At 39.1% G+C, this 14,011-nt stretch overlaps 1 protein-coding gene across 6 annotated transcripts in view; it reads left to right on the forward strand.

Moving 5' to 3' along the window:
- Window positions 1-14,011, forward strand: part of DLG2 (discs large MAGUK scaffold protein 2) — a 996,215-nt gene that overhangs the window by 111,674 nt on the left and 870,530 nt on the right. For all 6 annotated transcript variants that reach the window (XM_050332274.1, XM_050332275.1, XM_050332276.1 and 3 more), the window contains exon 4: window positions 8,284-8,426. In XM_050332274.1, the coding sequence (XP_050188231.1) occupies window positions 8,284-8,426 (143 nt within the window). The remainder of the gene's footprint in view (window positions 1-8,283; window positions 8,427-14,011) is intronic.

Here is a 14,011-nt window from a genome sequence, read left to right on the forward strand (position 1 = left end):
ACAGGTCCATGTTTTCCTGTGCCAAGGACCCCCGAGCTGGATGCAGTACTCCGAGGTGGGTCTCACGAGTGTGAAGCAGACAGGCAGAATCACCTCTCTCGACCCACTGGCCACGCTACTTTTGATGCAGCCCAGGACACAATTGGCTCTCTGGGCTGCAAGAAGACATTGATGTGTCATGTCCAGTCTTTGATCCACCAGCAACTCCAATTTCTTCTCAGCAGGGCTGCTCTTCATCTGTTCGTTGCCCACCCTGTGCTGATACCAGGGTTGCCCCAACCCAGGTGCAGCACCTTGTACTAGGTCTTTTTAAATTTCATGAAGTTCCCATGGGCCCACTCTTGGAGCTTGTCCAAGTCCCTCTGGCTGGCATCCCATTCTTCAGGAGTGTCAACTACACCACTCAGCTTGTTGTTTGCAGACTTGCTGAGGGTGCACTCAATCCCACTGTCTATGTCATTGATGAAGACCCTTAATAGCTCTGGTCTCAGTACAGACCCTTGAGGGACAGCCCTCATGTTCATTGAGACACTGACACCTGGGCCTTCACCTGGCTGCCATGACTTTTCAAATATGGTGGAGGGTGGATTGGCAACTACATCAGCAAATTCTCTCAGCACTCTGGCATGCATCTTGTCATGTCCCATAGACTTATGTACATTTAAGTTCTTCAGCTGACCATGAACCTGATCTTCTCTTACAGCAGGAGGGATTTTGCTCCCCTAGTCCCCATTTTGTAGGCCATCTACTTGAGAGGTGTGAGAAGAGACTGTGCCAGTGAAGACGGAAGCAAAAAAAGTTGTTGGTACCTCAGCTTTCTCATTATCCATTCTTACTTGTTTGTCAGTCTTGCTTATTGGGGTGGGTATTTGATCCTCAATCCAGACTGCAATTCTTATTTATGAATAAGTGAGTAGAATGTGTGTGCAAAACTGTAGTAATACACTCAGTATCATCACTGAACAGGCTTAAATGCTGACTTTACTCTCTGACTGATTGCCTTCTAGTTTTCACTTAACATAAACATTGCTCACTTAGAAAGGGCTGAAGCAATTATTTTATCTTCTCTGTGCATAGCTAACTGTGTTGAATATTTTATTCTCCCTGCATTTTGGACAGCTGCCTTTGAGGCATGTATTCCTCGCTGAATTTTTTGGAGAGCTCTGATTGTATTTTGGGTATAATGCAACAAACAATCATGTTGTTATTGTACTGCAAAGACAGAAGTACTGAAAGTATGTTTCTTTTTCATACATCTAAATACCTATTGGACATTAATTACTAATCATTTATGTATGTATTACAGCGTGTAGAGTATTCAGAACTTTTTTTGATAATAAGATGTAATTTTGCTCAGGTATCTACCTGCTTAGTAATGGCACCCCCCTCAAAGAGCTAACATCTCAGATGTACAAAGGATCGCAGGACCACTGGAAAATTCAGATTTGAAGAGACATCAAAAAGTTATCTGGGCCAAATGAAAGGGATTTGCTGAGGCTCAAGAATCAAGATAGGTTAATGTCAGGAACTGTATTTCTTGCTGCCTACTTTGGTACATGTTCTACCAGAGTATGCTGCTTTTAATAGATTTAGCAACATTTATCAGCTGTAGGAAATTGGCAGAAGACTGCTTCTCTGGCTTGCACTGCACTGTTTCACTGCCTGTGTGGAATAGAGAACTTGTTCTCTCTTTCTGCAGTAACTCTTACTGTTGGGTTGGCACTTACGTTTCTCATGCACCAAAGGCTTATGTCTGAAAACCTTACAAACAGGGCTCCTAAATTTCTTTTTGACTTGGAATATCTTTGTGTTACCTCTGCCAACTACAAAAATGAGCCTTGAGCTTTTCCTTTGTTGTTGAATCTCACTCCACCTTTATTAGTGCAGACCCAAGACAAATATGTGTGGAGCCCTGGGAATGAGATACAGCTGAAATGGGAAAGGTGTTTTTGACTGCTGCTGCACTGAGGGATGCTAATTGGGGCAGGTTGGAGCTCACCATGACCGTGAAGCTATGTACCAGCTTGATAACTGGAGCTCTGCCATTTCTCCCATCTCATATGGATCAGTGCCATAGTCCTGCTTTAGCTGAAAACTTGCCCAATTTCAAGGTAGCTTTTTACTTCTCATGCTTATTATCTTCCCTGTCTTGTAGTGGCTGTTTTTCTCAATATGGAAACATTTTTCTTGAAAAAACCCCCCACAACATAATTGCATTGGGTGAAGTATGTTATTTAACCTCTCTTTGGACTGCTTCCAGCAGCAGGGCCACTAAAGCTCTTTACTGGCAGGCTGGTACAATCTCTGATCACTTCCCTGCTACTTCTACTGCCTGAATCAGTTTTCCTTCTTGAAAAACATCCTGCACAATTCGCCTTACTCCTACCTAATAATTCAGACCAGATGGCTGAAGCTGACCCAGCATAATCTACTCCCCAGGATATAAATGATGCCATTTAGACATACACCGTAATGTTCCCTTAGTTAAAAAAAGGACTTACAGCAAGAGTCTGCAACAACTGACTTTATTTTGATTCACAGTGTTCTGCCAGACAGTAGTCATTTGTGCTGTTACAGAACATTAAAAGGTACATATCAGACACTATCCTACACACAGACAAAAAGACTGCCCCAAATTTCCCAGAAAGGCAACAGCTTGTGTTTGCGTGTTGCCTTAGACCCCCATTCCACCTTGTCCCTGAATGCCCTGGAAAAACAGATGGGAGTTATACTGCAAAGCAAGTCAGGGCACTGGCACAGTATTGGAAAAATGAATTCTATGGCTAAGGACCTCTAGAAGGAGGAGGAAAAAACCCAACTTTCTTTTTATCCTACAGAATACTTGTTCCAGTTCCCAATTTGGTTCTATAGAAATATGATGCACAGAGAGCTCAATCCTTACGTAATGGCATTCTGTGTTGTTAATGCTATTACAGATAATTGCAAAATTGTGCAGCTATCTGCAGAAACAACAGAAAATTACTGCAGATACCAGAATATTGATGCCATTGCTAAATCATCTCAAGACATAAAGTGAAGGGGGGGGGAAAGGAAGATGTATGTCTCAAGGAAATCCTCCCTCATTGCTAAGCACAGATAAAGGTAACAGCTTTTGGAATAGCTGTCAGCACAGTGTACTGTCTTCCTGGAGGTCAACACATGCTGTAGTGGGTAGGTGTCTGCAAATTCAGTGGATTTTGGATAAGGTTTTGTGCATGGAATAGTTTGCATAGCTCTATGTGGCCACGTGTACTGTCAAGTCTCTGGGGAAGCAGCATTTGCTGACACACGCAGTACAACTTCAGACTAAGCGATGTACAGGATTATCCTTTTAAGCTTAATTGTTTGTGTTCTATAAAATATAGATGGTATCAGAAAGCCTGGCATTGTCTTGTTTATTACTGGAATATAGACTTTCCTCTTCTTCCCCTTACTTTTTTAAATGCAAAAGAAGTATAAGAGATTTTTATCTCCACTCCTGCACTGTTTTCCTTTATGCCCTCTGTCTTCTGAATCCTGAGTTTGGTGTCTTGCAAATCTATCCAAGGCCAAGTATGATGGGGCTTTGAGCAACCTGTTTTAGTGGGAAGGTGTCCCATCTGCCTATGGTCTGCCTATGGTAGAGGGGTTGGAACTAGGTGATCTTTATGGTCCCTTCCAAACAAAGCCATTCTGTGATTTCACCTGTATAGCTGCATTGTAAACCTGCACAAGCTCAAGTTGAGGCTCTCTGCATTTTGCACTTTATTGTCTTATTACCTTTATTACCTTTTGATATTCTCCCTCCCTAACCCTTTGCATCAGTTTGGTACATGCAAAGTGCAGCTACAGGTCAGCTGGTTTTAAGAGATATATTGGGGTAATCCCAGCTGCTTGGTGCACTGGGATGCATGTGCCTTGATGGCTGCATTTCTGAATGTGCATGAAAGTACTGAAATGCATTTGGTACCTTCTAGTGCTTCTCTGTGTAGGGGCTACCTGCTGATTAGGCTGATTTACACAGCTGAAGGCAGGTCAATAGTAGAGAGGGCACCAAGATGCATAAATAGGAAAAATCCTGATCACCTTTCCCCTCTAACTTTAGATCACGCTAGTATGTATTTTGAATAAAGGAGAAATCTTGTAGGAGTGAGAGGCTCCTGTCTTGTTCCTAGCACACTGAGGAATCATTCCCAATTTGCTCATGCAGCTGCATCTACATCTCCTTGCAAAGAGGACTTTTAAAAATGGAATTATGTTTCCCAGAACCCACTGGTGATTCTGAAGCCACAGTAAGTGGGTTATTGATCACAAAGGGCTGGACAAACCTGGTGTGCTCATCTGAGGGCCTCTGCAGTTCAGACCTGCTGGTTTGCTTCTCTTTGAGGCCATGGGCAATTTTCTCAGCCAATACTATATGCTTGCTTTGCTTTGAAATGAAAGGAAATGTTGTATGGTGTGTATGTTGTTATTATGCTCTTCCTTTAATCACTGCTCAAAAGTTAGTCCTCTCAGACCTTTAATCATCTGTCTCTGTCTGAATTGCCCTCAATTTACTTCTATCTTTCTGGTGCTCAACTGCTTACAGAAGAATGAGGAATTGTATTGCTTTATCTCATTTTTTCCTTATTAGAATGCTGGCAAAAGCCCATGGTCACAGAAGACAGACCATAGTTTAGGCTATTCAACATTTTTTACCTATTCATATTATTTAACCCTTGTGCTATCAGGTCTTTAAACTGTTTCTATAACAAATGGATATTGTGTTGCATATAAATTGGAACAGGAATTGCACTGAAATAATGGCAGTAGGGCTGCAGCACCAAACACTCAAAAGTCAGAAAATGGCAAGTTTAGGCAGCATGTTTAGCTCTGTCTGATCACAGATTTTTTCTTTCTATGTAACTGCTGCCTGAAAAGAAAGTCACTCATCTGTGTAAGGCATTGTGTCTTCTCCAGTTCTTACTCTTTTCCAAAATTACTTTTGTTTAAATTAACTTTAAAAAAAAAGTGGCATAAGGGTGAGCACAACTCAAATTTGAGCCTGATTTTTTTTTTTTAAATAATAGTAAAAACACCAAGACTTCAGACTGAGAGGTATATTCAGCTTTAGTAAGGGACAGTGTTTCCTGATGTATCTGTAAAGGTTAGATGCTGCTTACTCCTGCACAGGTCTGTAGGAAAGGAAAAGTCCTTGGAGCTTGCCTGCAGAGAACAAATGCAGTGATGTATGATATACCTGTCCATGGGCAATTGCAAAATGATACTGATATGTTCTCTACCATGCTGATGTTGAGAAGATTTGCTTTCCCACTTCCCCAGTGAGGGAGTCATCCAAAATAAAATAAATGATGGTATCTTTAGAATTACTTCATATGAGAATATATATATAATTTCTTGTCTGCAATTTATCTTTATAGAGCAGAACTGACAAAATAATTTGGCTAGACTATAGGGAGAACAAGCAGAATTTATTAAATAAAGTAAGTAATCTCTTAAGAAATAAATTAACAAATTCTGTTGAACTGTAAATCCAGTGAGGTTCACTGACACTTTATACAAACGTGAATTAATTGCTGAACAAAATGTTTGGAGCAGTACAGAGATTCGAACTGTTCATCTGAAGAGGTGTTTTGTACTCACAAAGTTAATCAGTAATACTATTGCCATTTCTAAATGAAATCTCAACTTGTTTTCCTGGAAGGGAGGGATTATAATGCCAAGAAATACTAGATGCAGATTTAATTTGTGTAAGAAATGCCCCATCCCTGGAGGTGTTCATGGCCAGGTTGGATGGGGCTTGGTACAACCTGGTCTAGTAGAAGGTGTCTCTGCCCATGGCAGGGTGGTTGGAACTATATGATCTTTAAAGTCCCTTCCAACCCAAGTCTTTATATTATTTCTGTGTTTTCTACGATAAGATTTTAGTCTTATTATTGAATATTTTCCTGTAAAACTCCCCTGGGAGACAGACTGTATTTCGGCATTTTACTTAAGAATTACCATGTCCTCATAATTACTTTTTATGACCTTGGTTCTAAGCTTGATTCTGTAGCTGCTTGCTGCCATCACCTCCTTTACACCTCTTTTTCCATCCTCAGTAGTATTCAACTCTTTTCCCTTCCTAGTATGATTGCACCTCTCACGTAGTGGAGATTACTTGATAGAGCAGATTTTACTCAGAGCAAATTACAAATCCTATTTTCTGCTAACCTTGATTGACTGCAAGTTTCTGTTCCCTGTTCCATAGAAAAGGCAATTTTAGCTTATGGAATAACAAAGCAACCAACTGAGTGAATCCTCTGTGCTTTCTTCTGTGACCGCATAAGTACACTGAAATGCTCTTCTCTGCACACCAGCGATCATTATTCTAGTGAAAGCAACCCATGGCCTCCTCAGAATAGATAAGGGTCTTTACAAAGAGACTGAGATTTTAATATTTATTTTGCACATGTTCATACACTTGCAAATGTGGCTCACACATAGTTTTTAATGAAAACACTAGGGCAAGGCAGGCTTTAAAGCTAGGGCAAAAGCGATGTTCTGCTATTCCTTGACTGACTACTGTCAACCCAATTAATACTCTGATAATGACAGCAATGCCAGCTGAATGCTACTGCCAGAGGGCAATTTCTAGCTTACTTCTGCAAAGTATTTATCTAGAGATAATTACATATTAGCCTAATATGTTTTACTTGCAGTTGAAATACAAATTGACCTGGCGTCGAACCATATATTGCAACTGTTTGCAATTGCACTATGAGCATTCAAAGCAACTGCAAAAAATTCCCCACATCAAGAATGGAGAAACTTCCATTCTCATTGCAACTATCCTGTATCTTTTAAAATAGGCTTTAGTTTTAATGGTGGAGTGAAATGTTCTTAATAATATGAAATATAAATTCTTACAAGTATATCTGTGAAAGAGAAGTTAGTGTGGCAAGGTGGGGATTGGCCTTTTCTGCTGGGCAACTAGCAATAGGCAAAGGAGAAATGGCCTCAAGTTGTGCCAGGGGAGTTTCAGTTTGAATATTAGGAAAATTTTCTTCACTGGAAGGGTTTTCAAGAATTGGAACAGGCTCCCCAGTGAAGTGGTAGAATCACCATCCCTGGAAGTGTTCAAAAAATGAGTAGACGTGGCACTTCATGATGGTGTGGTTTAGTGGGCATGGTGGTATTCAGTTGTAGGTTGGAACTTATGAACTTTCAGGGCTTTTCACTTACTGATTCTATGATTCTTTTTTTTCCCATTGTACATGACAAATAGAGTACATAATGAGTTGGAAAGTTGTAAAAGGAGTTAGAAGAAAAGTTCAACTTCAGTTGTTACTAAAGAGAGGGAAGAGATTCTAGAGATCTGGCCAGGGACTTAATGTGAGGACAAGCACAGACCCTATAAAAAATCTCTTCTTTGAGGTCCCAAGACATATCCAGGTAGATGCAATCTCTTTCTTTCATAACCAGGAGAAATGCTGTCCATTGTTAATAATTAAAATAATGTGAAGTTTGTTTCTTCTTTTACAAGTCAGTTATCTCCGTTAGACAACATGTCACCTCTTGTGTGTGACTATCGGACTAAAAACTTTTTTTCCGTGGAAGGGAAATACTTTTTCCACCTCTCCTTAGGTCATTATATGCACAGATTTCAGTAAAACTGTTTTTAGTGCTGGATCTTGTATATCTGATCATGCCCCAAGGAAATAAGTGTGATAGAAAAATCTGAACATGATATTAAGACCTGGCTTGTTGCTTACTTGTGGTTGAAACCAAACATTAACCAGCCACTTTTGAATGGCAACAGGTTGAAGTGATGAACCCACAAAGTCTTTCTTCAAGTTGTGCACTCCACTTGAAATATTCCAAAATGAACTTGCAGATAGGGCTGAGAGTGATTTAGGTGCCTCAGATGGGTGCCAGCAAATTTCTCTTAAGATATTTTACATCTGCAAATTTCTATTTTACTGGTGAAAACAATCTGTGACTTATTTCTCTCTGTATAAGAGTCTGTTCTGCCTATATTGTTCAGGTGTGCATTAACATGTTCTTTGCATCTCTTCTTATAATGCTATTCCTTTACACTTTTGAAATTATTTCTAAAGACCTCTTTAAAATAACAATATGCCTCAAGCATCTCACTGAAATTTTAGAAAAAAAACATTGCATATTGATTCTTTCTACTAAAATGTAGTAAATGTTTATCGTTATGATAATAATGTGTAAGCACATACTGGCCAAAGGAAAACATCATGGATTCAAAACCAATAGGGCAAATAACATCTTTTACTTGTTCCTCTTTATGAACAGATATTCAAGAGTTTTATGAAGTGACACTGCTAAATTCCCAGAAAAGCTATGAACAAAAAATAGAAGAAGCAAATCAAGTTGCAGAGAAATGGGAGAAGACAACATCTGCTACAGATCATGAAAATCTGCAGAAAAAACAAGAGGTAATTTAACATATTAAGAATTAAAATACATATAATGACTGAGATGTCTCAAACCTGAGAAAAGCCATGCAATGGTGTATAAAATTGAAAGGATGTCTTAATTAAGGAATTAGATTAGGATGTGAAGGATGTGTAGTGTTATCCTTCTGACCTTGATAATGTTGTTAACTTCTTTATGCTTTCAATTTTGCTATCTGCAGGTATCTGTCAAAGGGAAGGTAAAAACCTTTCTTTTTCTCATCCTTGATGTACTTTATCTGGTACTTGGCCTCTGTGAGTACCCCCAAAAGAGAATATATCTTCTCTACTTGCCCATAACCACTGAGATTATTAATACTACAGTGATTACATCCTGTGTAAAAATTTTAATAGAACTTTTCGTATTTCCAGGACTGACATTGGACTGAACTTCTCTATAGTCCAGAAATAACCAGAATAGTCTGTGTATGAGGAACAGATACATAGAAGATGGTTATACACCTTTCCTTTTTTCCTGTAGCCAGTGGAAGGATTCAAAACCTTTCTCTGTCACCATTGGCTCTAATCTGCCTTTGCCTGCCTCCAGATTATTATTAGCTAAATTAGCAGTCTAAACTAATTGCTTTCCCCACATTTGTACTTCAAAGGCAAAACAAACCCCACAGAACTGAGCAATGAATTGCTCTGTTCTTAAACAGTGAGACAGAAATAGAGTGGGCATGGACTGCAAACTGCAAAATCTCCAGACCAAAATCAAAGATGAGGGCAATGTATAAAAATTTCCATTGCTGTTATGGTAAGAAAGGCATTTCAAGTTTTAAAACTTGTTGGAAAGAACTTCCCGTAGGCATGACTATTTTTAAGAGCTTTTCTCCTTTTAAAAAATGTAAAACCCAGAAAGAAATTGTAGTTCTACATGACATTTTAGATGTGATTCTTTATAAAGATAAATCAGAATTGCAGGCAGCTAGAAAAAAAACTCTCTGAAGAAATGAAGGAATTTATTGTGAAAATTAATTAGCAAAAGAGTGCTTGCAGAATTAATGAGAACAAGCATTCTGGTTTGAGTGAAATCAGAACAAATGAGTCTTAACATTAATGTGGGATATATCCCGTGAATGATTTAACATTTGAGTCACAGTTTGAAGGCACAGCCAGCTAATATCTATCTTTTTTTTTTTCTTTTAGCACAAATCTGTATGCTTTAAAATTGTGAAAGTGTATTCCAGCCTGTTATGTCTCAAAGCATCTGACAAAGACAGTGAACAGACTCTTTATTCCAGCCTCGTCAGTGTTTGACCCTCAACCCCATCTTCCTTAAACTCATTGCTATCTAAGAGATGTGCTGCTGTTCTTGTCTGAAGGAATTTGAACTCTAAATTCTGTGCTAAGAATAATAGCATATACAGGGCTAACTCCAAACTTTCCTCATTTTATGAAAATGGTGTTCTGATTTAAAGGAAAACAACAGAAAACTGTAGCATGGAAACTGGCATAACCATTTCAAGCCAGAGTGCTGGCAGTCAGAGTCCAGGGTACCCTTATTTTCAAATTTGCGGTCTATCCATAAATTTCATCATTTGCTGTGTATCCATAAATTTCATTACATCTTCATATAATGGGAGAACAAAATATTTAGTGTCTTTAAAAATCATATATGTTTTAATGGTCCAACTGCAGGCAAACCAGACTGAAAGTGTAGGCTTTTGGTTTTTTTCCTTTTGACAGCACAACATACTATCAGCAGTTCCGAGTCAGAACTGATTAGCACATGCTGAATGTACCAGCTGCTGTACAAATCCAGTACAGTCCTTTACTCTCTATGAGAAATTACCTTATGAAAATGTAGCTGGATAATCTAATACATCACATAAATTCTTATTCATGGTCCATTCCTTACGGGAAATGATGGTTTTGTACTTTCCTTTTCCATCCTCAATTACATGTCCCAGATTTGGAAAGAAAAAGCCTCCCCTCTTTCATAGAATCATGAATCAATGAATTGCTTGTGTTGGAAGGGACCTTAAAGATCATCTAGTCTCCAGCTTTCTTGTAGGCTCCCTCAGGTGCTAGAAAGCTACAGTTAGGTCATCTCCAAACCTTGTCTTCTCCACGCTGAACAATCCCAGTTTTTCTAGCCTTTCCTCATAGGGCAGGTGCTCCAGGATCTTCATGACCTCCTCTGCACATGCTCTAGCGGGTCAATGTCCTTCCTGTGCTGAGGATCCCAGAGCTGGATACAGTGCTCTGCAGTAAAAGCCTAAGGATAATCAGTCAGTCCAGAGGCCGTCCTCCTTTCATGCCTTCCACTTGAAACCTTCCTTGGCTGTCTGTTTGTTATTTTTGTTCTTCTTTTCCTGTATTTATTTTCCAATTTCAATTGTTGATAAAAAGGAAAGCAGCTTTTACTGCCCAGGTCGGGTGTCCTGTGACTCTGCCTTTGTATGGATGTATTTGCTTTTCTGAAAGCGTAGATTTTTAGATAACAGAGAAGGTGTTAGGTTGTTGTTTGCAATAGCGTACAAATCTGCCACCTTGCATCTGTGACCACCATAGTTGTTTGTAGAAAAATGGTGCTAGGTCTTGCAACATAGTGGGACTGGATCTTCATCACTTAATAGAGATTAAAGGGTCAAGAGTCATCCTATAATCTCCCATCATTCTCAGCCTTAGAAGAGAGACATCTCTGAAACTCAGAGACTTTGCAAAAGCAAGTGGAAAGTCAGTGGAATATAACAGCTCCAGTTGCATCCAAAGTTATAACATGAATTACCCCACATAGCACCTCATGGCTACAAACAATGGAATTAACAAAATGTGTTGTTTTTTTAATGATAGTTACTGTTTTGTTTTTCTCCACAGTTTTGTTGATGTTTGGGTTTGTTTGTGTGTTTGTTTGTTTTTAAATGTGTTGTTTTTTTAATGATAGTTACTGTTTTGTTTTTCTCCACAGTTTTGTTGATGTTTGGGTTTGTTTGTTTGTTTGTTTGTTTTTACTTGGATGCTTCTGTGCTGTTTAGGTTTAGACCCTTAAGTAGCTCCTGAACCACATGAAATCAATACATGCTTAAGTATGGCCTATGGATTTAAACACCACATCCTTGCTTTTTGCTCCACTGTAGGTCATTCAAATAACTAGTGACACCAATGTTTGCAGATGCAAAATTCAGTATCACCTACGATCACATTATTATTGCATTTCACTCTGTACAGAAACTAAATATATGTGGCAATGCATCTGGTGGAGCTGTAAATATCATAGACCAAAGTATGATGAGTGGATGTTAGTGAAAAGGAAGAAAGAAGGACATATATGAATGGGGTTTTTTGTGTGAATTTATCCATGTAGTTTTCCCTCCTGTAAATGCAACTTGACAAAATCAGCTTAAGTTTGTGGATGGTTTCGGAATCAGTGAAACAGTTTTTGGGCCAAGTTCAGTATTCCCTAGAAATGTTGACTAGGTTCTATTTGGAAAAGACTTTTTTGTTTCATATATTCATATAGGACACAGGGAATGTGACATATTAAGCACTAAATGAAAAAATCCAGCAAGTTTTTCATGATGTAGGAAGTCTAGAATATAACTCTGAAGAAGTTCTAAACTACACCTGTTGTCCATTCTCTTGCCCTAGGGCAGATCAACTACATTTGAATTGTTCCTGACACCTTTGTCTAGTCTGTTCTATAAACTGTCCCACAATAGAGAGTCAACAACTTCTCCAGGTAACTTATTTCCTCACTGATAGAAAGTCTTTCCTGATGACAACCTGTAGTTTCTCCAAGTGCAATTAAAACCCATTAGATTTTGTTCAATTAGCAGTAGACAGGGAGCACAGTTTATTTAGTCCTGTTCCAAAAAGCACTTAAACATATCACAGAATCACACAGAGTCATAGAATGGTTTGGGTTGGAAGGAACCTTAAAGATCATATAGTTCCAGAGCCCCTGCCATAGGCAGGAACACCTTCCACTAGACCAAGTTGCTCAAAGCAACCATCCAACCTGGCCTTGAACACTTCCATGGATGGAACATCCACATCTTCCCTGGGCAACCTGTTCCAGTGTCTCACCATCCTCATCATGAGGAATATCTAATCTAAACCTACCCTCTGTGAATTTAAAGCCATCATCCCTTGTCCTATCACTACATGTCCCTGTAAATAGCCTGTGTTCAACTTTCTTGGAGCCCCCTTTAGGTACTGAATGAGGGCTCCCTGTTACCGTTCTCTTTTCCAGGCTGAACAAGCCTGAGTCTCTCAACATGCCTTCAATAGGAGTGGTGCTCCAGCTCTCTGAGCATCTTGTGGCCTCCTTTGGACTTGCTCCAACAGATCCACATCCTTCTTATGTTGGGGACCCCAGAGCTCAATGCATTACATGTTCTTGGAAAAAAAAATGCCGGGTTGTAATGAAAGATCTCCTCTTTTGGGATAGAAAATATTTAGTTGTCTTAGGCTCTTCTCAAGGGAGCTATACTTAGAGGCATGAAAGATTTCAGTTTCCAAAACAAAAATTCTTGAGGCACTGTGGAAGGCAATTAGTCTTGACAGCACAGTCACTATATGTCTATCTCTATGTCTCCAAGTATATAAAAAGAATTATGGAAACTGCTCTGGAAGATTTATTTAATAATGAAAATACTAACTCAGGATTTGGGAACTGCAGGTTTTAATTCTTTACTGTTCTGTGTACTTCTTGAAGGACTGTATGTGAGCTTTGAGAAGAGAACTTAAGAAGTGAGTTGCAAAAGGGAACTGGGAATTACATTGTCTGAGGTATCTCACCATGTGCAGATATCAGATAAGGATCGTATCTTGTGGTGCACTGCATGGAGAGAAGCTGTTGTTCAAAATTAATGTCCAAAAAATGCAAAATACACCTATAAACTAGCAAGTAATGAATTCAAAAAATGGGACAAGATGCCATTTCCTGAAAATGTGCCTCGTTAAGATGTTGATACCTGATTAAGGTTCAGAATCATAATACTGTAAATTATTCTGTAAATAAGACCATAGGTAGGTATCTCTTGTAATGTGTGTAAAGGCACTGCTGACACAATTTTCCTTATAAAGGAGCTACTCGGTTAGGATGTCTTCTGAGGATGTGGTAATCCATGTTCAGTTCCCTCTTGACCAGAGGAGAGCTGCTAGTGCTTCTCTTCTTACCCACAGGAGTGCAAAATGAATTATGCTGGCAGGTATTATTTAGCTTTTTCTTGTTTATATATTGTCCATTTATAGGGAATAATTAAATATTTATTGGGGCAGAGTGCTGATGCATGACTCTATAAGCTAGAGTTTATAATTATTACTGTTCTGAAGAGTATCAAAGTCTAGCATGTTTTGCCTTCTTCAGCATACCTCAGGGTGGAATCCTCTATCCCCAGAAAGCACACAAACATCAGTGTTGAAAACTCACAGATGCAAAACCCTTCTCCCTGTTTTCTTTCCACTCTTCTGCACCTCCCCATTGTCACTACCACATATATTCAATTCTAGAAGGAGAAGTTTAACAGAAAAGATTAGGAACTCGACTTCAAATGCCTACTATGTAAGGTACTGTCACGGGATTCCTCCTAAACTGAATTTAGGGGACATGGGATGCT

The sequence above is a fragment of the Myiozetetes cayanensis genome, unplaced genomic scaffold, assembly GCF_022539395.1.
Source record: "Myiozetetes cayanensis isolate MyiCay16 unplaced genomic scaffold, myiCay2020 scf5-8, whole genome shotgun sequence".
Classification (NCBI taxonomy): domain Eukaryota; kingdom Metazoa; phylum Chordata; class Aves; order Passeriformes; family Tyrannidae; genus Myiozetetes; species Myiozetetes cayanensis.